This window comes from Saccopteryx leptura, chromosome 8 (genome assembly GCF_036850995.1).
Source record: "Saccopteryx leptura isolate mSacLep1 chromosome 8, mSacLep1_pri_phased_curated, whole genome shotgun sequence".
NCBI classification, from domain to species: domain Eukaryota; kingdom Metazoa; phylum Chordata; class Mammalia; order Chiroptera; family Emballonuridae; genus Saccopteryx; species Saccopteryx leptura.
Window position 1 is genome coordinate 57979191 of NC_089510.1, and position 27513 is coordinate 58006703.

Consider the following 27513-nt stretch of genomic DNA (forward strand, 5'->3'; position numbering starts at 1 on the left):
TTTGATTGGAGCATTTAATCCATTTATATTTATATATATTTTTTTATTTTATTTTATTTTTTTGTAGTTTTCTGAAGTTGGAAACGGGGAGGCAGTCAGACAGACTCCCGCATGCGCCCAACCAGGATCCACCTGGCATGCCCACCAGGGGGCGATGCTTTGCCCATCTGGGGTGTTGCTCTGTTGCAACCAGAGCCATTCTAGCGCCTGAGGCAGAGGCCATGGAGCCATCCTCAGCACCCGGGCCAACTTTGCTCCAATGGAGCCTTGGCTGCGGTAGGGGAAGAGACAGACAGAGAGGAAGGAGAGGGGGAGGGGTGGAGAAGCAGATGGGCACTTCTCCTGTGTGCCCTGACCAGGAATCGAACCCGGGACTCCTGCACGCCAGGCCGACACTCTACCACTGAGCCAACTGGCCAGGGCCTAATCCATTTATATTTAAAGTTATTATTGTTATGTATTTATTTATTGCCATTTTATTCTTTAAATCTACAATCCTCTTTCTCTTGATGTCTTTTTTTCCTTTGCTCTTTTTATAGCAGGCCCCTTAACATTTCATGCAGCACTGGTTTGGTTGTAATGAATTACTTAAGTCTTTTTTTGTATGGGAAGCTTTTTATTTCTCTTTCAATTTTACATGATATCCGTGCTGGATAAAGTAGTCTTGGTTGTAGGTTCTTGTTTTGTATTACTTTGAATATTTCTCCCCAATCCCTTCTGGCCTCAAGTGTTTCTGTTGAGAAGTCAGATGTCAGCTTTAAGGGGGCTCCTCTGTAGGTAATTAACTACTCTGCTTTCCTCTTGCAGTCTTTCTTTGTCTTTTAACTTTGGCATTTTAATTATGATATATCTTGGTGTAGGCCTCCTTGGGTTCATCTTTAATGGGACTCTCTGTGTTTTTTGGACCCGTGTGACATTTTCTTTCATCAATTTTCAGCTTTGATATTTTCAAGCAGGGTCTGTATTTCTTGTTCGTTCTTTTCTCCTTCAGGAACCCCTATGATGTGGATGTTGTTTCTCTCCATGTTGTCACAGAGGGTTTCTTAGTGTTTCTTCAGGCTTTTTTAGCCTCTTTCATTTTTCTTACTCTGTTTCATTTTTCTTACTCTGCTTAGGTTTATAATGTCATGTATGTATGTATGTATGTATTTATTTATTTATTTATTGTGTGTGAGAGAGACAGAGAGAGGGACTGATAGGGACAGACAGGAAGGGAGAGAGATGAGAAGTATCAATTCTTTATTGAGGCACCCTAGTTGTTCATTGATTGCTTTCTCATATGTGCCTTGACCGGGGGGCTACAGCAGAGTGAGTGATCTCTTGCTCAAGCCAGTGAGGTTCGGCTCAAGCCAGCAACCTTGGGCTTCAAGCCTGCGACCTTTGGGCTCAAGCCAGTGATCGTGGGGTCATGTCTATGATCCCATGCTCAAGCCAGCAACCCCGCATTCAAGCCAGTGAGCCTGTACTGAAGCTGGATGAGCCTGTGCTTAAGCCAGCAATCTTGGGGCTTAGAACCTGGGTCCTGCATATCCCAGTCTGACGCTCTATCCACTGCTCCACCACCTGGTCAGGCTATATTGTTCTTTAAATTGCTGATTCGTTCCTCTGCTTCATCCAGCCTGCTGTTGATTCCTTCTAGTGTAGTCTTCATTTTTGATATTGCATGTAATTTCTGACTGGATGTGTCTTGTTATTTCAATGTCCTTTTTTGTTGCTTGCTATCTCTTTAAGTTCTCATTGTGATCATCCATTGTTGCTCTAAGATCCTTTAGCATCTTAAAAATCATTATTTTAAACTCTGCTTCTGGTAGTTTGGTTACTTCCATTTCATTTAGTTCTTTTTCTGGGATTTCTTTTGTTGATTCATTTGGGTCATATTTCTTTGCCCATTTTGTCTGTGTATTAGGTGGTGCTCTCTGAATTTGAAATTTGCTGTAGTATCTTTCTGAGGAAAACGGGCTCAGTGGTACTGACCTTCAAGCCACCTGAGTTCCTTGTTCTAGGAATGCTTCTTGAGGGTAGTATTTACCCTCCTGTTGTATGTGCATATTGAAAGTAGTTGGTCCTTTCATCGGTGCAGTTTTCCCTTCAGGATGGCTGGCTGTAAGGGTCAGCCTTGGCCATGGACACTGCAGTGTCTGTCCTGTTGGGCACATTTATTCTCCACAGTATCTGGTGCTTGCTGGACTCCTCCCTTGGGCTTGCTGCTGTGTAGCTACTGAGTCTAGTGTTGGTGCTGTCTGCCACCCACTACTGGTTGTGTTCTTTCTGGATCTCTTGGGTTGGGTTCAGCCGTTGTTTGCACCCTCCTGTGGTCTGCCTAACTGGACCTACTGCTCTGTTTGTATCTGTGTTTCCTGTGCTTGGGTAGTGTGGGAGGGGCCAACCTGTGTATAAGAATCAGCTTCCTCTTGCTTTGAGATAACAGCAGCTCCACAAAAGCCCCAAGCTTTGTAAGATTTGCCTCCACTTTTCAGCTGCTCCATCAACTTTTTGCAGCTGCCTGGTCTTCCCACAGAATCTTCTGTAGTAAGATTGTGGTGTGGGCTCAGACTGGCTTCACCCCACCAACCCCTCTACAGGTTGCAAGCTTGGTGGGTTAGGTTAACTGAGTTTGGGAATATAACGTTAGTGGGACCCCTACTTCAGGGGTCTCTTGGTCAGGAGCTCAGTATGGGGAAAGCGGCCCCTACCCAGAGCCTAATCCCTCAGCCACTGCTGGATACTCAAATTCTATTTCTCTCTAGCAAAGTAAGCAGCGGGTTCAGATTAGATGGGGCTGACAGACTCCTATACCAAAGTTCTTCCAGCTGGTGAGCCCCTGGACTGAGGGAGGGAGGAAGACTGAGATAGTCCTCCCCTGGGGCTGATTGTGTCTCCCTAGAAAGTGGCTAAACCCCTCAACCAGACCCAGTAATAGGCTTGCGGAGACCCAGACTTTGAATGTCCATGCTCCGAGTCTCTCTCTCTTCCTTCCCCCTGTGGAACCTAGCCCAGTGGGGCAGGATATCCAGGACCCAAGCCAGCAGACTGTGAAGCTACACCCTGTCCAGTGAGCACAAGCTGCTGTGCCGGTGCTAACCACAGAAAGTGGAACTCACCTCAGCTGGGTCCAGTGTCCAATGAGCCCTTCCTTAGGACCTGTTGCCAGAAAGAGTCATTAGGCCTGAACCAATGCTTTCTGCAACTGGCCACTGGATGTGCCAGCCCTGGGTTTTCCTGGAGGGATCTTGGCATGGACCAGTAGGGAGCACTGTCTATGACTGGCCCTCAGTAACCTTCTTGGAACTACACGCAAAGTGGGTGTTGAGGCTGCCTCTACTGGGCCCAGGTACTCCTGGAAATACCAAGCCACACACCTAAGCTGGCTTTTACCCACACTGGGCCTGGGGGAAGGTCTGCAAAAGACCAGGTTTTCTGAGCATTGCCTCCTGCAGCCTGTGTTTGCTGGCTGCTTGTTGGGCTCAGCCACTGGAAAAAAATCTCTGGTAGAGAATAGAAGAGCCTGGGGCAACTCACGGATTAGGAAGGGGGTGGGTATCTCTGCCTCTCAGCTCCAAATGTCAGTCTGTCCATACTTTTTTCACAGACCTGAGTTGGGTGTGGCCTCTGAGACCCAGAGATTTGGTCTGCCCACAGTCTGGACAGTTTCTGCTCAGTCTCCCATTAGGCGAAGTGCCAGTCATAGATGAGGGAGCATGCTGGGGGTGTGTGAGGTGGGCGGAGCTCTGGCCTCAACGCCAGAAAACTGAGTCATTGACATGCCCCCTGCTACCTGCCTTCTCAGAGTGGCACAATCCCTTTAGGGTGGGCAGGAGAGATTCCTGAGGGTAGGGCAGTTGCTTTTCCCCAGGCTGAAGCTGCACAGAGGGGACTGCCCCACCCAAGAAAGATGGCGACTGCGGTATTGGAGAATGACTCAGCACAGGGGTTCTGGTGGCCATCCCCCATGGTGTCCCTCCCTGGGCCACCAACTTCACACTCCACACACAGCTGTAGTCTCTCAGCCCTCTTCCTCTGGAATCCTGGATAAGTGGCTGTGAAGGAGATTTTCAGCCCTGGCCCTTTTAAGACACCATCTGTGTCCCTTTCTCATAGAAATCTGGGCTCTTTTTACCGCCTAGGTTAACTGCTTTCTTGGCACCTATTCTGGGCTCTGGGGCTCTAGGCTAGAGTGTCGGGCCTGGGGTTTAGGACCTGCATCTCTCAGGGCGAACCTCCCTGCAGTAAGAGGCCCCCCAGACCCTCCACCACCACTTGCTCCTGGGAGCGAGGCAGCCCTTTTCGCATCTCTACCCTTCCTACCAGTCTTGGTGTGGCTTCTTCTGTGATCCTTGGGTATAGACTCCTCTTCATGTAGTTCAGAGTTGGTTTTTCAAGATGATTGTTCTTAAATTAAGTTGTAATCCAATTTGATCCTGTGTAAGCTACTGGCCGTGGCCATGCAGGTTCACATTGGATTAAGGTAGACAGTAAAGGAGGATGGTGGGCCATTCCATTTATTAGAGTTGCAATGGTGGCTGAGCAAGCAGGCAGGAAAAAACGCTTCTCTTTCTCTCAGGGCTGAGGAGCAAACAGGCTGGGGGGAAAACCCCTTCTTCCAGCAAACAATAGCAAAAAATGGCCCCTCCCAATGGCAGCAGGCAATCCGCAATCTATAATCTGCCACCCTGAGGGCAAGCACCTGCAGCCTTACGTAGACTATACACACGTGGTGCTGCCCCGTGCTCATGCACCAATCAAGCAAAGTGCAAGTGAGCAAGCCTAACATAGTTGTTTGCTCAACATCCTGGGAGGTGGCAGTTGGAACGTCCGCCTACTCCGTCACCATATTGCAATCCCCTGCATAGTGTTTGTATCTGATTCTCTACTCTGTGTTCATTCCACTGATCAGTTTGTCTATTCAAATCCATTATCAGACTTTTAATTACTGTACCTGTATATTTTAATAGCATATAGGACTAATGTCCCCACCTCGTTACTGTCCTTCAATTTTTTTTTTCTTCTTGCATGTTGGTTACTTCATGTTTTTTAGAATTAATTTTTCTGGTTCTTAAGACTTATTATTTTATAATTAGCAAACTATTTAAAAGACTAGTCTGTCAGCATTTTTTATAGTCAGTTTTGAGGAATGATGATCCTATGAGAACACTTCCTCTAAGGTTCCATGTCTAATGTTTTTGAGAAATACTGCATATTATAACTCTTCTCTAGGCTTCACCCTATACAGCAGGCATCCCCAAACTACGCCGCATGAGGCCCCCTGAGGCCATTTATCCGGCCCCCCACCACACTTCCGGAAGGGGCACCTCTTTCATTGGTGGTCAGTAAGAGGAGCACTGTATGTGGCGGCCCTCCAATGGTCTGAGGGACAGTGAACTGGCCCTATACAGCAAAACTTTTAAAAGTTTAGTAATAAGAAATCTGTTTAACTTTTTAAACTGAGCTTCCTAGACCTATTTGATTACACCTTATTTTGGTGTAAAATGTTTCTGCAAGATAATCCATAGAATATATATTAAGAAACGATCTATCGCCTGACCAGGCGGTGGCGCAGTGGATAGAGCGTTGGACTGGGATGCGGAAGGACCCAGGTTCGAGACCCTGAGGTTGCCAGCTTGAGCGCGGGTTCATCTGGCTTGAGCAAAATAAAAAATGCTCACCAGCTTAGACCCAAGGTCGCTGGCTCAAGCAAGGGGTTACTTGGTCTGCTGAAGGCCCGCGGTCAAGGCACATATGAAAAAGCAATCAATGAACAACTAAGATGTCGCAACGAAAAACTGATGATTGATGCTTCTCATCTCTCTCTGTTCCTGTCTGTCCCTGTCTATCCCTCTCTCTGACTCTCTCTGTCCCTGTAAATAAAAAAAATAAATAAATAAATAAAATAAGATAAAAAAAAATTTAAAAAAAAAAAAGAAACGATCTGTCATATATCTTTTTCATCATCATTTCATAACTCACTGTAATCTGGTTGTAGACCTCCAGTCAGTCAGTGTCTCTTAAAACTATTCTTGACAGGGATGCTGATTACTCTTTGTCAGCAAACTCAATAGATATTTTTAAAGTCTTTCTAAAACTTGACTGTTAGGGATTTTCAACTTAATTCATCATCCATCTTTTGATACTTTGTTCTTTTTTGACTTTGGTGAAATGATTCTTTTACTTTTATTCCTATGTTTTCTTCTTATTTAGTCTCCCTTGTGGGGTCCTCACTCTGCAAGCTGTGTCCTTGGCTTTCTGTCTAGGATAGAGATAGCATTGATACTGTTTATTTCATGACTCCTCTATCTGTATCTGTACACTCTTCTTTGAGTTTCAAACATTTCTGTTTTCACTGGTATTTGATAGACTTTTCATTTGGCTTATTTCATAGGGCCATCTAGCTCAGGCCCACCTCACAGGCCCAACACGGTTAAAATGGTGTCTGCTGGCCAGTGTGAAACTGCATTTTGTAGCAGATGTATCCCTCAGCAGGCTGCCGAATTTCAGTTCCTACCTTTACCCTTGGTAGGACATAGACTACATAACTGTACACAGTACTCGACTGTTATTCTTCAAGTTATTTCCCCTCTCTCTCCCCACATACTGCCTTAATTTAGGCTGTCATAGTTTTTGGTATACTGTCCTTTTTTGGGGGGGAGGGTAAACAGATTTATTATTTATTGATTTTGGAGAGAAGAGAAAGAAAATGGGGGAGGAGAGGGAAGCATGAGCTCGTAGTAGTTGCTTCTTGTATGTGACTTGACCAGGCATGCCTTGGGTTTTGAACCGGTGATCTCAGCATTTCAGGTTGACGCTCCATCCACTATGCCATGACAGGCCAGGCTTGGTTTAATATCCTTATCTTTATTCTTTATATATCCCTATCTTTAGATTTTCTTCTTTTAGGTCATCTTTCTAAGATGAAACTCCAGGCAACTCACCCAATTAATAGCTTTGTTAATAGCTATTTTCTTTCATATAAAATGTGAATGCCCTTAACATTGCATACAAGGCTCTTCCTGCTCTGGCTTGTGTATGCATTTTCATGCTGCAGTAAGGTACTTCTTGCTGGCCTTGCCCTCTTATACTTCTGGGCCTTTGCACATGCTCTTCATAAAGTAGTATCTCCCCATTATCTACTTCATAAAGTAGTATCTTCCCAAATTTGATTGGCTAATTTCTATGGGTCTTCAGGACTTTCCTTAAATGTTACCTACTCAGAGATCCTTTCTGTTCCCCACAGTCTTAGTTAGATGTTCTTTCTTTGTTCCCTCATGCATGATTTTGTCATGTATTGCAATTGTGTTTGTGCTGTGTATAGAATTTATCTAGTCTGCTCTTTAAAATTAGGAGAGCCTGAGAGCAGAGAGTGTTTTCTTTTTCATCTATCTATCTATCTATCTATCTATGTATTTAAAAAAAAATTTTTTTTTTCCGAAGTTGGAAATGGGGAGGCAGTCAGACAGACTCCACCATGCGCCCAACTGGGATTCACCTGGCATGCCCACCAGGGGGCGATGCTCTGCCTATCTGGGGTGTTGCTCTGTTGTGGCCAGAACCATTCTAGTTCCTGAGGTGGAGGCCATGTAGCTGTCCTCAGCACCCGGGCCAACTTTGCTCCAGTGGAGCCTTGGCTGCGGGAGAGGAAGAGAGAGAGATAGAGAGGAAGGAGAGGGGGAAGAGTGGAGAAGTAGATGGGTGCTTCTCCCGTGTGCCCTGACTGGGAATCGAACCCAGGGCTCCACATGCTGGGCTGGCGCTCTACCACTGAGCCAACTGGCCAGGGCCCCAGAGGGTGTTTTCAATTTTTTTTCTTCAAGGGCCTAGGGCAACAGTTTTAACTTGTACTCCTGAGATCCGTTTGTCTTTTCTAAAGTTTTTATGGGCTCTTTATCTTCTTTGTGCCCCCCCACACCTATTCAATATCCTTTCTTCCTTCATCTGTGGCTCCACTTTTATCTTTTAAGTATTTACCATTCACCCAAGATTTTATTTGTTTAAATTAAAGAAAGAAAGATGGAGGGAGGGAGAGAGGGAAAAAGGGAGGAAGGAACAGATTTAGTCCTTAATTTTGCACAATACCTAGAACAGTAGGCATTGGTTAAATATGGTTGATTAATCAATTCAGACATCTGCTTTGATAGACGGATATTGAAATAACCAGCAGTACTAACCCAGCATACTACTTTACTTCCCTTTCTTCCAACACACCACAGTTTTTAAAAATATATAAATTTTATTGTACTGCTTTCACTGCCTGAAGTTTCCTTTTCTTCCTTCAAAGGAGGTGCTTTAATAATTTTTTAGGAAGTTAATTTATAGGATTGAATTTGACTTGATAAAATGATATTTTGCTGTTATCAGCCAACCTCTGGGTCCTGAAACATTAACTTTTTGTTACAACTCTCCTATGAATTACTTGTTTCATTAAATGATTTGTAAAATTATTTTCAATCTGATGTAATTAATTTTTTTTTCCAGCTTGTGAAGCTTTGTATCGTGATGATTGATACCGGAAAAGCCTTTTGTGTTGCAAATAAACAGTTCATGAACGGGATTCGAGACCTGGCACAATATTCTAGTAATGATGCTGTAGTTGAGGTTAGTATTTTAAAATTATTTAAAATGATAAATGTTGCAAGACATTAATCAATTATGTATTCATTTGCCTTATGAAGAGTTATAGTGGTCCTTGAAGTTAGAAATAGAAAAGCTGTCACCTCTTGGTGCTATCTTATATTATTCTGTTTTCTTGAATACTGAGATGTTGATGGTTGATTTGCATTTGTAAATATAAGTTTACTGACTGCTAGGTGACCTGAAACATCTACAAGACGTTTTGAGCAGGAAAAGCAGAATCTTGCTTACTAGTAGCTGCTTTATAGAGGAAAGCAGAGCATTAACCTAAGAGTATCTAACTGTATGTATGGGGGGCTGCATAGGAAAGTTTTGGTCAGCTACCTATGTATGCTAGGTTAGCCTAGGCCTCTTGCTATAGTATGTGGTATGACATTTCTTTCATGAGGAATAATAACAGGTAAAGAAATGGGGATAGTTTGGTAATTATTTGATCTATAGATGCTTACATGGGCACAGTCTTGATATATTCAATTTTACTTTTAGGTTTAAATATACCATTTGTATTTGTTAGCATAATACTATGATAGGGCATTACTAATTTTTTGACTATTCTAGGGTTTTATGTTACAACATATAGACTTGACCTCTGTAGAGCATGCATGAGGTAGTGAGATTGTCCTTAGAAATAAATGTTATTGTTTATAGTATGACTTGATCTTTCTGTGAGAAATGCTGAAGTAACATTTTTGTGGCCTGTTTTAATGGCTCTTAAATGACTTGTTGTTTTTCTTATGGTTTCTGTCTCACAGACAAGTTTGACCAAGTTCTCTGACAGCCTTCAAGAAATGATAAATTTTCATACAGTAAGTGTCAGTAAGTAGGTATTACTATGGCCATCTTTTAGTACTTTATTTTTGGTGGCAGCATTCTGTAAAACTACTTAACTTGCAATTCAGTGAGTGAATTTATCAACAACTTTTTCATTGGGTGTATCTAAAATGTGTGAGTGTGTGAGTGTCGGAAAAAGAATGCATTTTATTTTCCATTCTAAAATCTGAACTTGATCAAGGAAGTACACACCCATAAGTTATTTTTTTAACTTGTACCTTTGCAACTTTTTAAGCAATCATTTCAAGACAAGAGAAGTAAAAGTCTTTCTAAATTTACTTTTTTTTAAAGAAACTTACAAATACATCCCCTTTGTTTGGTCAATTGCCTATATTAAAGACTGCTGTATTATTTCAAATATTTATTATATGTGTGTTTAATATTTGAGGGCATTTCCCTTTCAGTAATGAGAGATACATGTACTTTTGGATATTTTTTTTTTTTTGTATTTTTCCGAAGCCAGAAGCGGGGAGGCAGTCAGATAGACTCCCGCATGCGCCCGACCGGGATCCACCCGGCACGCCCACCAGGGGGCGATGCTCTGCCCATCTGGGGCATCGCTCTGCCGCAATCAGAGCCATTCCAGCGCCTGAGGCAGAGGCCACAGAGCCATCCTCAGCGCCTGGGCAAACTTTGCTCCAATGGAGCCTTGGCTGCGGGAGGGGAACAGAGAGATAGAGAGGAAGGAGAGGGGGAGGGGTGAGAGGCAGATGGGCGCTTCTCCTGTGTGTCCTGGCCGGGAATCGAACCCTGGACTCCTGCATGCCAGGCCAACGCTCTACCACGGAGCCAACTGGCCAGGGCCTGGATATTTCTTTTTTAATTTAATAAAAGTTTACTGAAAATATAGTCCTTATAAGTTATATACATATTAATTTTTTTATTTAAAAAACATAGCGTATATGGCAGTTATATAATTATTTTTTCCGTGTTTCGAATTTATTAGCTGCTATTTATAACAAGAATGTCAACACTTATATTCCTTATAAAATCTGTTCATTTTTGATTCTTAGTTAATTTGATTTTCTTCTTATTTATTAGTTTTGGTTAACATATATTAAGGCTGAAGTTATCTGATAATATTTAATTGTAGTTCAAATTTAAGTTGTACCATAATTAGGATGTACAAATATCTGCTTCAGTTTCTACTTTCAATTCTTTTGAGTATGTATCTAGGTGTAGAATTGTGGGTCATGTGGTAATTCTATATTTATTGGTTGAGGAACTGTCAGATTATTTTCCACAAAGGCTGCACCGTTATACATTCCAACCAGCAATGTATGAGTGTTCCAATATTTCACATCCTTCACCACATTTGCTATGTTCTATTTTTCTGATTATATCCATCCTAGTAGGTATGAAGTGGTATCTCTTTGTGGTTTTAATTTGCATTTTCTTAAAAACTTTGAGCACCTTTTTATGTGCTTGTTGGCCATTTATATATATATATGTTCTTCCATCATTGTTGCTGTTGTCTATTGAAGTTTATTAGATTTTTTTTAATTGAATTTTTTATATACTCTGGATATTAAACCTTAATTAGCTATGTAATATTTATATATTTGGACATGTATTATCTTCCATTCTGTAATTTGTCTTTTGCCTTCTGATGCACAAAAGTTTTAATTTTGATTAAGTTCAGGTCATTTATTTTTTCTTCTGTTGCTCCTGACTTTGGGATCATACGCAAAAATCCATTGTAAATTCCAGATCATGATTTATCCCTTTATGGTTTTAGCTTTAATATTTTGCACTAATTTGTTTTTAACGATTTCTTACTAGTTCTCTTTCTGCCTTCCAGTGAACTTAGATGCCAGTGTATGGTATATTTAATTTCTCTTGAAATCAAGTAGTCTTTTGGATTCCAACTTTTAAAAATATATACTGTGCATTAATATTTTGGTTAAAAAGTATATTGATTTTGAATTAACATAATAGGTTAAATGTTTTCTTTATATTACCTTTTGTATAATATGTTTCTGATATATTCTTCAAATCCATCAGTCTTATTGTTTTATATAAAGAATACCTTGCTCTTCTTTTGTAGTTTTATATGTGGGGAAAACCTAGTTATATAATTTAGTAGCATTTTCTACAATGAAATTTTTTTTTTTTTTTTTAGCAAGAGATAGTGACAGGAAAGGAGAGAGACAAGAAGCATCAGTTCTTCATTGAGGCATCTTAGTTGTTCATTGACTGCTTTCTCATATGTGCCTTTGGCTGAGGGGTAGGGGATGGGCTCCAGCTGAGCCAGCGACCCCTTGCTCAAGCCAGCAACCTGGACTTAAGCCAGTGACCTTGAGCTTTAAGCCAGTGACCTTTGGGCTCAAGTCAGCGACCATGGGGTCATGTCTATGATCCCACGCTCAAGCCAGTGACCCTGTGCTCAAGCTGGTGAGGCCACGCTCAAGCCAGATGAGCCTGTGCTCAAGCTGGCAACCTTGGGGTCTCAATCTTGGGTCAAGACTCTACCCACTGCACCACTGCCTGGTCAGGTTACAATTAATTTTTTTAAGCAGAAATTTAACCTCTAATTCTTATTTATTTATATACATTATTTTTACAAATTAGAAATTTTATTTAAAGATTTATTTATTGGGCCTGACTTGTGGTGGCACAGTGGATAAAAGCGTCGATCTAGAATGCTGAGATTGCCGGTTCAAAACCCTGGGCTTGCCTGGTCAAGGCACATATGGGAGTTGATGCTTCCTGCTCCTACCCCCTTCTCTCTCTCTCTGTGTCTCCTCTCTCTAAAATGAATAAATGAAATAAAAATATATATATATATTTTAAAAAAAAGATTTATTTATTGGTTTCAGAGGGAGGAATGGAGAAAGAAAGAGAAAGAGAGTGAGAGCAAGAGAGAAAGAGAAACATTGATCTGTTCCTGGGTGTCAAACTGGCAACCTTCGCTTTTGGGAAGATGCTCTAACCAAAGAAGCTATCCAGACAGGGCTAATTCTTTTTTAAATCCAATCATATAGATATGAACAAATCATGAACCCAATCTTCCCAGTTATTGATGAAATACAGTGGTACTTTGAGATATGAGTTTAATTTGTTCTGTAACTGAGCTCGTAAGTCAGTCAACTCGCATATCAAACTGCCGATACTGGACCCGTGCACCAACGCGCCAACTAGCGGCAGCTTCCTGAATCACGACTCGTATCTTGGAATTTAGCTTGGATCTCAAACAAAAATATGGACCGAGTCGCAGCTCGTATCTTAAAATTCATATGTTGGTCTGTTCGTATTTCAAGGTACCACTGTAATGACTTTAAAGTTGTTTGCCTGTATGATTGATTGTTTTCTCTCTAGATCTTCATCTCTATATTTCCTTTTTTCCTAAGGTCAACTTTTTAAAAATTTATTTTAAAAAATTTATTGGGATGACATGGTTTGCCAAACCATACAGATTTCAAGTGTACAACTCAATATAGCACCATCGCATCGTGCACCCTCTGCCCCAAGCAAAGTCTCTTCCCACCCCCATTTCCTCTGCCTGTGCCCTCCTCCCCCTCCCTCCACTCTGGCTATTGCCACCCTGTTGTCTGTATCTCTGTGTTATGTATATATATATGTCTTCTGGCTAATCCCTTCTTTCATCTAGTCCTGTCACCCTGCTCCCCTCTGTTTCATGTGTCCGTGCCTCTGTCTCTATTTTTATCATATTTTTGTATTCATTAGATTCTAAAAATGAGTAAGATCATAGGGTATTTGTATTTCTCTGACTGGATTATTTCATATAGCACATAAATCTCAAAGTCCATCCATGCTGTTGCAGAAGGTCAGATTTTTTTTCCTTTTTATAGCTACGTGGTATTCCATTGTATAAATCAGGGGTCGGGAACCTTTTTGACTGAGAGAGCCATGAACGCCACATATTTTAAAATGTAATTCCGTGAGAGCCATACAATCCCATGTACGTTATGCATTATCCAGTAAAAATTTGGTGTTGTCCCGGAGGACAGCTGTGATTGGCTCCAGCCACCCGCAACCATGAACATGAGCAGTAGGAAATGAATGGATTGTAAAATGAGAATGTTTTATATTTTTAATGTTATTATTTTTTTTATTAAAGATTTGTCTGTGAGCCAGATGCAGCCATCAAAAGAGCCACATCTGGCTCGTGAGCCATAGGTTCCCGACCCCTGGTATAAATGTACTGCAGTTTTTTTATCCAGTCATGCATTGATGGACACTTGGGCTACTTCCAGCTCTTGGCTTTTCTAAATATTGCTGTGTGAACACAGGGTTGCATATATTCTTTCAAATTAGTGTTCTGGGATTCTTAGGATATATTCTCAGATGTGGAATTGCTGGGTCAAAAGGCAGTTATCATTAAATCCAGCTGATCTAGTATGTCATTTAAGGCCACTATTTCCTTGTTAATTTTCTGTTTGGAAAATCTATCCATTGATGTCAATGTGATGTTAAAATCCCTTAACTATGACGGTATTGCTTTTAGTCTCTTTCTTGACCTCCATCAAGATCTGCTTTACATATTTAGGTGCTGTTACAGTGAGTACATAAATGTTTACAATAGTTATATCCTCTTGGTGGATTGCTTCCTCCATTATGTGGTGTCCTTCTTTGTCTCTTACTATAGCCTTTGTTTTAAGGACTACTATAATTTGTTAGATATAAGTGTTGCTACCCCAGCTCTTTTTTCATTATCATTTACATAGAATATTTTTTTCCATCCCTTCACTTTTAGTCTGTGTGTGTCTTTTGTTCTGAGATGGGCAGCATATAAATGGGTTATGTTTTCTTATCCATGCAGCTTCCCTATGTCTTTTGATTGGAGTATTTAATCCATTTACATTTAAGGTTATTATTGATATGTACTTATTTATTGCCATTTTATTTTTTATACCTATAATCCTCTCTCTCTTGATTTCTTTTTTTGTTTCCTCTTAAAGCAGGCTCTTTAACATTTCTTGGAGTACTGGTTTAGTGGTAATGAATTCCTTTAGTGTTTTTTTTTTTTTTTTTTTGGTCTGGGAAGCTTTTTATTTCTCCTTCAATTTTAATTTTTTTTATTTTTTATTTTTTATTTTTTTTCATTTTTCCGAAGCTGGAAACGGGGAGGCAGTCAGACAGACTCCTGCATGCGCCCGACCAGAGCCATTCTAGCGCCTGAGGCAGAGGCCACAGAGCCCTCCTCAGCGCCCGGGCCATCTTTGCTCCAACGGAGCCTCGCTGCGGGAGGGGAAGAGAGAGACAGAGAGGAAGGAGAGGGGGAGGGTTGGAGAAGCAAATGGGCGCCTCTCCTGTGTGCCCTGGCTGGGAATCGAACCTGGGACTCCTGCACGCCAGGCCGACGCTCTACCGCTGAGCCAACCGGCGAGGGCCTCTCCTTCAATTTTAAATGATAGTCTTATTGGATAGAGTTGTCTTGGTTGTAGGTCATTGCTTTTCATCACTTTGAATATTTCATGCCAATCCCTTCTGTACTGAAATGTTTCTGTTGAGAAATCAGCTGACAGACTTATGGGACTCCTTTGTAGGTAATTAATTCATTTTCTCTTGCAAATTTTAAGATTCTCCTTCTGTTGGCGTTTTAATCTTTGACATTTTAATTTTTTAAAAATAATTCAGTGAGAGGAAAGGAATCAGAGAGACAGACTTCCACATGTGCCCTGACCTGGATCCACCCAGCAAGCACACTAGGGGTGATGCTCTGCCTATCTGGGGCATTGCTCTGTTGATCAGTAACAGAGCTCTTCTTAGCACCTGAAGTAGAGGCCATGGAGCCATCCTCAGCACCTCGTACCAACTCGCTCCAACTGAGTCATGGCTGCAGGAGGGGGTGAGAGAGGGGGTGGAGAGAGAAAGAGAAGCAAGAGGGGAAGGGGTAAAGAAGCAGATGGACACTTCTCCTATGTGCCCTGACTGGGAATTGAATCTGGGACATCCACACATTGGGATGATGCTCTGCCACTGAGCCAACAGGCCAGGGCCTTGGTATTTTAATTTTGATGTGCCTTGGTGCAGGCCTCTTTAGGTTCATCTTGATTGGGACTTTGTTTCCTGAACTTGTGTAACTTTTTCCTTTACCAGGTTAGGGAAGTTTTCAGCTATAATTTCTTAAAGCAGGTTCTCTGTCCCTTGTTTGCTCTTTTCAGGCACCCCCTATGAGGTGGATGTTGTGTCACTTGATGTCTCAGAGATTTCTTAGACTTTCCTCAGCCTTCTTAATTCTCTTTTCACTGCTCTTTTGTGTGCTTACTGTTATTTTGTTCTGTAAATCACCAGTTTGATCCTCTACTGCAGGGGTCCCCAAACTTTTTACACAGGGGGCCAGTTCACTGTCCCTCAGACCATTGGAGGGCCGGACTATAGAAAAAAACTATGAACAAATCCCTATGCACACTGCACATATCTTATTTTAAAGTAAAAAAACAAAACGGGAACAAATACAATATTTAAAATAAAGAACAAGTAAATTTAAATCAACAAACTGACCAGTATTTCAATGGGAACTATGGGCCTGCTTTTGGCTAATGAGATGGTCAATGTCCGGTTCCATATTTGTCACTGCTAGCCATAACAAGTGATATGACGTGCTTCCGGAGCCGTGAGGCATGCGTCCCGCGTCACTGGAAGTAGTACTGTAATGTGAGCAATGCCGCACTTTGCATCCCGTGCTCCTCTCACTGACCACCAATGTAAGAGGTGCCCCTTCCGGAAGTGCGGCGCGGGGGTGGGGGGCGGATAAATGGCCTCAGGGGCCACATGCAGCCCGCGGGCCCGTAGTTTGGAAACCCCTGTTCTACCGCATCTAGCCTGCTATGTATTCCTTCTTGTGTGTTCTTCATTTCAGATATTATATTCATTATTTCTGACTGGTTCTTTTTATAGTTTCTGTATCCTTTTCAATGCTTATTATCTCGTTAAGTTCTCACCATTTTCCCCTTAAGAATGTTGAGCATCCTTAAAGCTATTGTTTTAAACTTTGCATCTGATAGTTTGGTTGCTTCTATTTCATTTAATTTTTTTTCTGGGGATTTCTCTTGATTCATTTGGCTAAATTTTTTTGTTTTCCCATTTTGTCTGTGTATTAAGTTGCCCTTTATGACTCCCATACTTGTTATGCTGTCTTGATGGTGATGGTGTCTTGTTGGACTCAGTTGTACACACCTCCAGATCACCTGAGCTCCTTGCTGTAGGAAATGATTCTTGTGGCTTAAATGCACCTCCTATTGTATATGAATCTTGGATGCTTTTGACCTTTCATGGATATAGTTAACCCCTCAGGCTGGCTGGCTCTAAGAGTCAACCTTGATCATCGTGTATGAGATGCTGTGCAGTGGCTACCCCTGGCCTGAGTTGTTCCCAGCAGGGTCTGGTGTCAGCTGGACTGTCCCTTTGGTTATGCCACTGTGTGGCTAACTGAGTCTAGCTCTGGTGGTGTTTCAGGGTCCACATGGGCAGAGTTCAGGTATGGGTTGAGGTCAGATGTTGTTTTTAACCTGCTATAGGCTCCCTGTCTGGAGCTACCACTCTGTTCACTGTTCTGTGGCTGCATTTACTGTGCCTGGGTATGTATTGGAGGGGTCAATCTGTGTATAAGGGTTTATTTACTATCCTCTTACTTATAGCTGAGGGTAGGTCTGTAGAAGGGCTTAAGCTTCTTGAGGTCCACTTCCATCTGTCAGCTGCTCCATCTCCCTTTGCAAAGCCTTCTTCAGAAAGATTGTAGAGTAGGCTTGGACTGGCCTCGCCTCACAGCCCCTTTCAGAGGCTTTGAGTTTGGCAGGGCAGGGCATCTTGGGTTGGGAGGACAAGGGTAGTGGGTCCCCTACTTAGGGATCACATGGTCAGGCACTCAGTGATCTCTCAGTCACTACTGGAGACTTCAACTCTACTTCCCGAGCCACAGGTTCAGGCTGGTGGGGCCGACAGTCCCCTCTACAGGAATACTTTCAACTGAGGAGCCACTGGTCTCGGGGGCAGCTTTAGAGATTCTCCCACTGGAGCTAATGTGGCCCAACCCACAGGAGGGATCGATGCGTTTTGTCCAGGTCCCTGACAATAGCCTTCAAGGAATTCAGACTTTGAATGTCTAGCTCTAACACCCTCTCCCTGCCCCCCACCCCTGGAACTGACCCCAATGGGCAGAGGAATCTGGGACTTGGCAGGGCTAAGCCAAATAGCCTCCCCTTGAGGGTGGTGCTTGTAAACCTATAGTAGGGGATTAGGTTATCTAGTCATTTAAAAAATAAATTATTTGGATTCTTTTGTGATTTATTTCTTTTATAAAAATGGATAATACTGTTTCTTATTTAATCCAAATTTCCTAGGGTTACTCTTTAATTCTTATGTATTTATAAGATGCCAATTCATGCCTTTTCCAGAGCAGGTCATGTATGCCACACTTTACTAAGTCCTAGAGTTGATTTAAATACTGACTTGTTTTTCTGGAGCATAATTTCTGTAACCTCACTGATGATTAACTCTTTTGGATTCTAATTTGATTGTTGGTATAAGAAAGTTGGAATATTACTATTTTTACTGAATGAAACTTTAAAGGTGAATTACTGCATAAATTCTCTGAAAATATGTGACTTTTGTGTGTGTGTGTGAATGACTTTCTTTATTTTATCTATTCTCCCATTTATTCAACAAATGGTTGTAGGTAGCGAGAATACAGTAGTTTAGTGTTTCCCAACTGTTGTCATCTCATAGCACAGATAGAAACTGATGGTCTATTTGTATTGGACACTTGAGGAGACTGTGGGGGGGGCATGTGGGTGTTATATCCTATCTGGGAGTTGGGGAAAATGTATATATTTTAATGTAATTATGTTAAAATAATTAATTTAATTAATATTTAATAAATCAGCCTGTGGTGGCTCAGTGGTTCAAGTGTTGACCTGGAATGCTGAGGTTGCTGGTTCAAAACTCTGGGTTTGCCTCATCAAGGCATATATGACAATCAATCAGTGAACAAATAAAGTGAAGCAATTATGATTTGATATTTCCTGTTCTCTCCACTTCTGTAAAAGCAATAAATAAAATTTTTGTTAAAAAGAAATTTAAAAAATAAATTATTTTTATAGATTATGTTAAAATAAACACGTTAGGGAAGATTTTACATATTGAATGTAATAAATTTGTAAAAAAGACCACTAGTTAAATAAGGCATCTTTCAAAGCCAGTAACTGGCATTGAACAAATTTTAATGTTGAAAATTGTTCCTCCTAAACTTTTGAATTCTACTTTTAACTTATAAATTTAGGCAAAATTCTTCCTTTGGACAAGAATGAAACAGCAGGGTGGTATTCTCATATCATTTCTTTATAAAAAGCTGAAAATAGATGAAGCTTAATGTTTTGAAAATTTTTTTGATTCATGCATCATTTTTATAACATTTAATATGGAATTCATATCTACATGCAAACTTTTACATTTGAGATATTTTGTAAAATAATGTAGTAGTAGATCTTCATAGTTTTCCAAATGAATTATTATTATTATTATTCTCCTCCTCCTCCTCCTTCTCCTCCCCCCCCACCCCCAGGGAGGCAGAGAGACAGATTCCCACATGCATCCCAATCCCCTACCAGGCAGTGCTCTGTCCATTTGGTGCCCTTCTGTTGCTCAGCAACCAAGCAATTTTAGTTACTGAGGCAAGACCATGGAGTCATCCTCAGCACCAGGAGTCAACTTGCTCAAACAATTCAAGCCATGGCTACAGGAGGCGGGCGAGAGAGAAAGAGAGGAGAGAGAGAGAAGGAGGAGTGGGGAGGGTTGGAGAAGCAGATGGCAGCTTCTCCTGTGTGCCCTGACTGGAATTAAACCTAGGACTTCTACATGCTGGGCTGACGCTCTACTGCTGAGCCAATGGCCAGGGCTCCAAGTGAATTCTTAATATAAATGTTATATCTTGCTATTATTGTGACTCAACTATCAATATGAAAAATTAGTTTTTTTATAATATCTTTTTGTTTTAAATTTTTCTCTTTTTTTTAAGTGAGTGAGCGAGAGACAGGGATAGAGAGAGACAGATCGGAAGGAAGAGAGATGAGAAGCATCAACTAGTTTTGGCACTTCAACTTTTCAATGATTGCTGTCTCATATGTGCCTTGACCAGGGGGCTCCAGCTAAGCCAACGACCTTGGGCTCAAGCCAGTGGCTTTAGGCTTCAAGCCAGTGACCTTTGGGATCAAGCTAGCACAACCATGAGGTCATGTCTATGATCCCATGTTCAAGCCAGCAAGCCTGTGCTCAAGCTGGATGAGCATGCTTAAGCTGGTGACCTTGGGGTTTCGAACCTGAGTCCTTAGTGTCCCAGGTTAGTGTTCTATTCACTGCACCACAACCTGGTCAGGCTTCAAGTTTTCTGATAACATTTTGAGTATTTTATCCCTAGTAGTTTTATTGGTACTTTGCAAAACAATCAATGCTCTTCTAAAATAATTATTAAACTTTTTTTTTTTTTTTGTATTTTTCTGTCTCATTATTTAGTTGTAAGAGTCCTGTCTATATTCCATATGTCTTTTGTCAGAAAAAAGTTTTTGTTTTTTTTTTAAATTAGTATAATCTTTTATTTTTATTTTTATTATTATTACTTTTTTGTATTTTTCTGAAGTTGGAAACAGGGAGGCATTCAGACAGACTCCCGCATGCACCCGACCGGGATCCACCCGGCATGCCCACCAGGGGGCGATGCTCTGCCCATCTGGGGCGTCGCTCTGTTGCATCCAGAGCCATTCTAGCGCCTGAGGCAGAGGCCACAGAGCTATCCTCAGCACCTGGGCCAACTTTGCTCCAATGGAGCCTCGGCTGCGGGAAGGGAAGAGAGAAACAGAGAGGAAGGAGAGGGGGTGGGGTGGAGAAGCAGATGGGCGCTTCTCCTGTGTGCCCTGGCTGGGAATCGAACCCGGGACTCCTGCACGCCAGGCCGACGCTCTACCACTGAGCCAACCGGCCAGGGCCCAGAAAAAAGTTTTGTGCCCTAGCCGATGGCTAAGTGGGTTAGAGTATTGTCCTAAAACGCAGTGGTTGCCGGTTCAATCCCTGATCAGGGCACATACAGGAACACCTGGTTAGTGTTCCTGTTTCTCTCTCCCTATTCCTTTCTCTCTAAAATCAATAAAATATATTTTATAAAAAAGTCTTGCAGATATTTTTTTCCGAGGCTGTGGCTTGTCCTTTTTATTTTTGTAGTGCTGTCTTTTGAAGAGCAAGTTTTTAAATTGATGAAGTAAATTTATTGATTTTTAAAATAGTTTTTGTGTCCTTTTAAGAAATATTTGCCAAACCCAAGTTCACTAAGATTTTATTCTCTGTTTAGTTTAGGTCGGTGATCCATTCCAAGTTAATATTTGTGTTGCATGGTAAGGGTCAAGGTTCATTTTTTTTGGTCATATAATTCTTCACTTGTTTGTTTCAGTACCATTTGTTAAAAAAAATTATGTTTTCCCTATTAGTACCTTTTGTTTAAAAAATTGACTATGTGTGGTTCATTTCTGGACTCGTCTGTGTCCTTGATCTTTTTTGCCTATTTTAATCCCACAACTGCCTTGATTACTGTATCTTTTATAATGTCTTAAAATGAGGTAGTATAGGTACTCAAACTTTATGCCTTTTGGGGGGGGGACTGGCTATTTTAGGTTCTTTATATTTCTGTATAAATTTCAGAACCAGGTTTATAACTTATGCATAAAGCCTTAATGAGATTTGGAGTAGGATCATGTCAAATTTATAGATCAGTTTGATGAGAATTGACATCTTACTAATATTGAGTTTTCTAACTCATAAACATAGTATATCCATTTACCATATATTTTGCTTCATAAGATGCACCTGACCATAAGACACACCTAGGGTTTTAAGGAGGAAAATAAGAAAAAAAATATTCTGAACCAAATGGTGTGTTAAAATATTTAATAAAATACTGTATTTTTGCCCTGGCCGGTTGGCTCAGCGGTAGAGCGTCGGCCTAGCGTGCGGAGAACCCGGGTTCGATTCCCAGCCAGGGCACACAGGAGAAGTGCCCATTTGCTTCTCCACCCCTCCGCTGCGCCTTCCTCTCTGTCTCCCCTCCCGCAGCCAAGGCTCTATTGGAGCAAAGATGGCCTGGGCGCTGGGGATGGCTCTGTGGCCTCTGCCCCAGGCGCTAGAGGGGCTCTGGTCGCAACATGGCGACGCCCAGGATGGGCAGAGCATCGCCCCCTGGTGGGCAGAGCGTCGCCCCATGGTGGGCGTGCCGGGTGGATCCCGGTCGGGTGCATGCGAGAGTCTGTCTGACTGTCTTTCCCTGTTTCCAGCTTCAGAAAAATGCAAAAAAACAACAACAAACAAACAAACAAACAAAATAAATAAAATACTGTATTTTTTGCTCCATAAGATGCACGGGCATTTCCCCCTCCACTTTTGGGGGAAAAAGTGCGTCTTATGGAGCGAAAAATGCGGTATTTAATTTTTCACTGTACAAGTCTTGCATAACTTTTTTCAGATTTATCCCTAATCATTTCCTATTTTTTGATGCTGTTATAAATGGTATTCTTTTTAAAACTTTACAATTTCTAATTGGTCATTGCTGGTATGTAGAAATACCACTGATTTTTGTATATGACTTTGCTTCTGCAACCTTTTTAGTAAATTTTTCTCTGTAGAGTTATCTGCATAGCCGATCAGGTAGCCCCTGGATAAAAACAATTTTGTATTCTTCCTTTCTAATATGTCTGCCTTTTATTTATTTATTTTTGCTTGATTGCATTGCTAGGATTTCTAGTACAATATTATGTAGAAGTGATGAAAACAGACATACTTTCTTTGTTGCTGATTGTAGGGAGAAAGTCGTTTCTTCCCACTTAATGTAATGTTAGCTATAGGATTTTCATATGTGACTTTTATTGTATTGAGGGTATATCCTTCTATTCCCGAATTCCCAAGAATTTTTTTTATTAGGAATGAATGTTGGATTTTGTCTAATGCTTTTTTGCATCTGTCAAGATGATCATATAGTTTTTCTGTTTTAATCTGTGAATGTGGTAAATTATATTGATTGGTTTTTGAATTTTAAATCAATCTTTTCTGGGATAAATCCCAGTTGGTCATGATATATTTTCCTTTTTATATTATTGTTAAGTTTCATTGTTATGTATTCTTAAGAATTTTTTTGTAGGTTTCTTTTCTTACAATATCTTTTATTTTGTCCATCATAAGAATTTTCTCATGAATAAATTTTCTGGTAGAGAAGATTTTGGGGAAAGAGTTTGAGTAGAATTAGTATCTTTTTTCTTGCTTAATGTTTTCTTTATTTTAATTTTATTGATTTTAGAGAGATAAGGGAAAGAGGGAGAGAGAGAGAGAGAAACAGAAACAGAAACATATACCTGTTCCTATATGTGCCCTGACTGTGATCAAACTGGCAACCTCTGTGTTTTGGGACAACACTCAACCAACTAAGCTGTCTGGCCAGGGCACTTCCTTAATGTTTGATAGGACTCTTTGTATCGTTTTGTTTTAGAAGGGTTTTTTTTTAATTATATTTTTTTTGAAGAGGAATGACTTTTTCTGATTCTTTTAATTTTGCAGTAAACATTCATATACATACTTGCTAGATATATTTGCTTTATCACATAATTGTCCATTTTTTCTTTCTATTCATGCATCAATCTTCCTGTAGTTGATATATTTCAAAAGTAATTTATAGACAGCAGTGTATTTCACTCCTAAATACTTTCCCATCTGTAATTTGAGTTTGTGTTTTACAAATTTAAAAATTTTCAAGGTATATTTTAAATATAGTTAAATTCATGACTTAAGTTTACCAATCAGCAAATTTTGATAAATGCATGGTTTTTGTGTGTGTGTGTGGTTTTTTTTGGTATTTTTCTGAAGTTCGAAACAGGGAGGCAGTCAGACAGACTCCCGCATGCTCCCCACGGGGATCCACCCTGGCATGCCCACCAGGGGGCGAAGCTCTGCCCATCTGGGGCATTGCTCTGTTGCAACCAGAGCCACTCTAGTGCCTGAGGCAGAGGCCATGGAGCCATCCTCAGCGCGCGGGCCAACTTTGCTCCAGTGGAACGTTGGCTGTGGGAGGGGAAGAGAGAGACAGAGAGGAAGGAGAGGGGGAGAGGTGGAGAAGCAGATGGGTGCTTCTCCTGTGTGCCCTGGCCAGGAATCGAACCCAGGACTCCTGCACGCCAGGCCGATGCTTTACCATTGAGCCAACTGGCCAGGACCAAATGCATATGTTTTTGTAACCTAAATCTCTTAAGATAAAAATCATTATCTGTGAAGTTTTCTCGTACATCTTCTCAGATAGTTCCAACCCACACTCCTGAGGCAAGACTGTTCTGTTTTTTTTCTATACCTAGTTTTGCTTGTTTTATAACTTAATATAAATGGAATAATACAGAGGTTGTGTGTGAGAGAGGGAGAGAGGGAGACTTCTTTGACTTGTCATACATTTTTCAAGATTGACCTATGTTATGCGTATCAGTAGTATAATTTCATTGAGGTTAGAGAACATGTTGTAGATCAGTGGTAGTCAACCTGGTCCCTACTGCCCACTAGTGGGCGTTCTAGCTTTCATGGTGGGTTTTAGCGGAGCAACCAAAGTATAAATAAAAAGACAGATTTAACTATAGTAAGTTGTTTTATAAAGATTTATTCTGCCAAACTTAGCGAAAATCCGACATAAAGTACTTAGTAAGTAATTATTATTATATGTTTTAACTTGCTGTAACTCTGTTTTATAAATTTTATAAAGTTACTTCCCTACTTTATAAATCACCATTTCTGTGGAACCAGTGGGCAGTTAGAAAATTTTACTACTAACAGAGATACAGAAGTGGGCGGTAGGTATAAAAAGGTTGACTACCCCTGTTCTAGATGATGCCATACACTTGCTTTATCCTTTATTTAAATGCTTAATTTTCTTTTCTTTCTTTCTTTCTTTCTTTCTTTCTTTCTTTCTTTCTTTCTTTCTTTCTTTCTTTCTTTCTTTCTTTTTTTTTTTTTTTTTAACAGAGACAGAGAGTGAGTCAGAGAGAGGGATAGATAGGGACAGACAAACAGGAACAGAGAGAGATGAGAAGCATCAATCATTAGTTTTTCATTGTGCATTGCAACACCTTAGTTGTTCATTGATTGCTTTCTCATATGTGCCTTGACTGCGGGCCTTCAGCAGACCGAGTAACCCCTTGCTGGAGCCAGTGACCTTGGGTTCAAGCTAGTGGGCTTTTGCTCAAACCAGATGAGCCCGCACTCAAGCTGGCGACCTCGGGGTCTCGAACCTGGGTCCTCTGCATTCCAGTCCGACGCTCTATCTACTGCGCTACCACCTGGTCAGGCAAATGCTTAATTTTCATAAATGTTGTTATGGGTATTTTCTTGTTGGTTTTATGTTTCTACACCTGTCTTTCAGTCAACCTCATTAGTCATGCTGTTTGTTTTTTAAATTAAAAAAAAAATCTGTTGGTTTATATGTATCCTGTTGTTCTTCATATTTTAACGTTATCTTAAAATTTAAATACAACTAAACTGATTCCTTATGGATTGACAACTGCATATAGTTGGGTCTCTACTCACAAGCAAGATGCAGTTCCATTAACTAAAACTAACTTCATGACTACCCCATTGTTTCTCCGCCTTTCCTTCCTCCCCCTGCCACTGGAAATTGCTGACTCTTTTTTTCGATCTCTCTAATTTTGCCTTTTCCTAAATATTATATAAATGGAATCATACAGCTTGTATAGCCTTTGTGGGGTTTTTTTGGTTTTAGAGGAAAATAAATGGATTTTAATAGCCAACGGAGCACGTGGGGCTGATAGAACCAAAGACAGGAGCTCTCAAAGTTAGATTACTTACATCTTTTTTTTTCTGTGTATTTTCAATTGATTTTAATTTATTGTGTTTACATAGATTCTAGTGTTTCCCCGAATGTATCCCCCCTCCCCCATGTCCCCCTCACATCCCCCTTGCACCCCTCCCTCCCAATACCCTACCCCCTTCACTCCAGGATTTGCTTTTTTGCTCTCTATAATGCTGTGTTATGTATATATAATTTCGCCAATCTCTGTCCCTTCTCTGATCCCATCTTTTTTTTTTTTTTGTATTTTTCTGAAGCTGGAAACGGGGAGAGACAGTCAGTCAGACTCCCGCATGCGCCCGACCAGGATCCACCCAGCACGCCCACCAGGGGCTACGCTCTGCCCACCAGGGGGCGATGCTCTGCCCCTCCGGGGCGTGACTCTGCCGCAACCAGAGCCACTCTAGCGCCTGGGGCAGAGGCCAAGGAGCCATCCCCAGCGCCCGGGCCATCTTTGCTCCAATGGAGCCTCGGCTGCGGGAGGGGAAGAGAGAGACAGAGAGGAAGGAGAGGGGGAGGGGTGGAGAAGCAAATGGGCACTTCTCCTATGTGCCCTGGCCGGGAATTGAACCCCGGACTTCTGCACGCCAGGCCGACGCTCTACCACTGAGCCAATCGGCCAGGGCTGATCCCATCTTATCACCCCCTTTCCCTCTGTCTGCTTTCCCTCTGGTCCCTTTGATCTCGCCTCTGTTTCTATTCTGTTCCTGAGTTCACATTGTTCATTGGATCCTCAAATGAGTGAGGTCATATGATATTTTTCTTTTTCAGCCTGGTTTATTTCACTTAACATAATAGTTTTCAGGTCCATCCATGTTGTCACAAAAGGTAAGATTTCCTTCTTTTTTATGGCCCCATAGTATTCCATTGTGTATATGTACCACAGCTTTTTAATCCACTCGTCCACTGATGGACACTTGGGCTGTTTCCAGAACTTGGCTATTGTAAACAACGCTGCCATAAACATGGGGATGCATTTCATCTTTTGAATCAGTGATATGGTGTTCTTGGGATATATTCCTAAGAGTGAGATGGCTGGGTCAAAAGGCAGTTTGATTTTTAATTTTTTGAGGAATCTCCGTACTGTTTTCCACAGTGGCTGCACCAGTCTGCATTCCCACCAGCAGTGCAGGAGGGTTCCCTTTTCTCCACATCCTGGACAGCACTTATGTGTTGTTTTGTTAATGAGCGCCATTCTGACTGGTGTTAGGTGACATCTCATGTTAGGTGATATCTCATTGTCTCATTGTGGTTTTAATTTGCATTTCTCCAATGACTAGTGATGTTGAACATTTTTTCATCTGCCTATTGGCCATCTGTATGTCCTCTTCGGAGAAGTGTCTATTCATTTATTTTGCCTACTTTTTGATTGGATTGTTTATCTTCCTGTCCTTTATTTCCCTTGCCTGTGGAGATAAATCAACAAATATATTGCTGCAAAAGATGTCAGAGAGCTTACTGCCTATGTTTTCTTCTAAGATGCTTATGATTCCCGACTTACATTTAAGTCTTTTATCCATTTTGAGTTTATTTTTGTGAATGGTGTAAGTTAGTGGTTTAGTTTCATTTTTCTACAAGTAGCTGTCCAATTTTCCCAACACCTTTTGTCGAAGAGGCTGTCTTAACTCCATTGTATGCTCTTACCTCCTTGTCAAATAGCAATTGTCCATAAAGGTGTGGATTTATTTCTGGGTTCTCTGTTCTGTTCCATTGATTTATATGCTTGTTATTATGAGTACAATGGCCTTGTAATATCTCTTGGTATCAGGAAGTGTGATACCACACACTTTATTCTTCTTTTTCAAGATTGCTGAGGCTATTCATGTTCTTTTTTGGTTCCATAAAATTTTTGGAATATTAGTTCTATATCTTTGAAGTATGTCATTGGTATTTTAATAGGAATTGCATTGAATTTATAGATTGCTTTGGATAATATAGACATTTTAATGGTGTTTATTCTTATCCATGAGCACAGTATATGCTTCCACTTGTTTGTAATTTCCTTGATTTCTTTTATGAATGTTTTATAATTTTCCAAGTATAAGTCTTTAACCTCCTTGGTTATATTTACTCCTAGGTACTTTATTTTTTTGGTTGCAATAGGGAAGGGGATTGTTTTCTTAATTTCTCTTTCAGACAGTTCATTGTTGGTATATAAAAATGCCTCTGATTTCTGAATATTAATTTTATATTCTGCCACCTTGTTGAATTCATTTATCAGGTCC

General features: G+C 41.0%; 1 protein-coding gene across 3 annotated transcripts in view; it reads left to right on the plus strand.

The window, feature by feature from the left end:
- The window catches only part of ACAP2 (ArfGAP with coiled-coil, ankyrin repeat and PH domains 2), a 201396-nt gene that overhangs the window by 97622 nt on the left and 76261 nt on the right, over window positions 1-27513 (plus strand). For all 3 annotated transcript variants that reach the window (XM_066347902.1, XM_066347905.1, XM_066347903.1), the window contains exons 3-4: window positions 8467-8586; window positions 9375-9428. In XM_066347902.1, the coding sequence (XP_066203999.1) occupies window positions 8467-8586; window positions 9375-9428 (174 nt within the window). The remainder of the gene's footprint in view (window positions 1-8466; window positions 8587-9374; window positions 9429-27513) is intronic.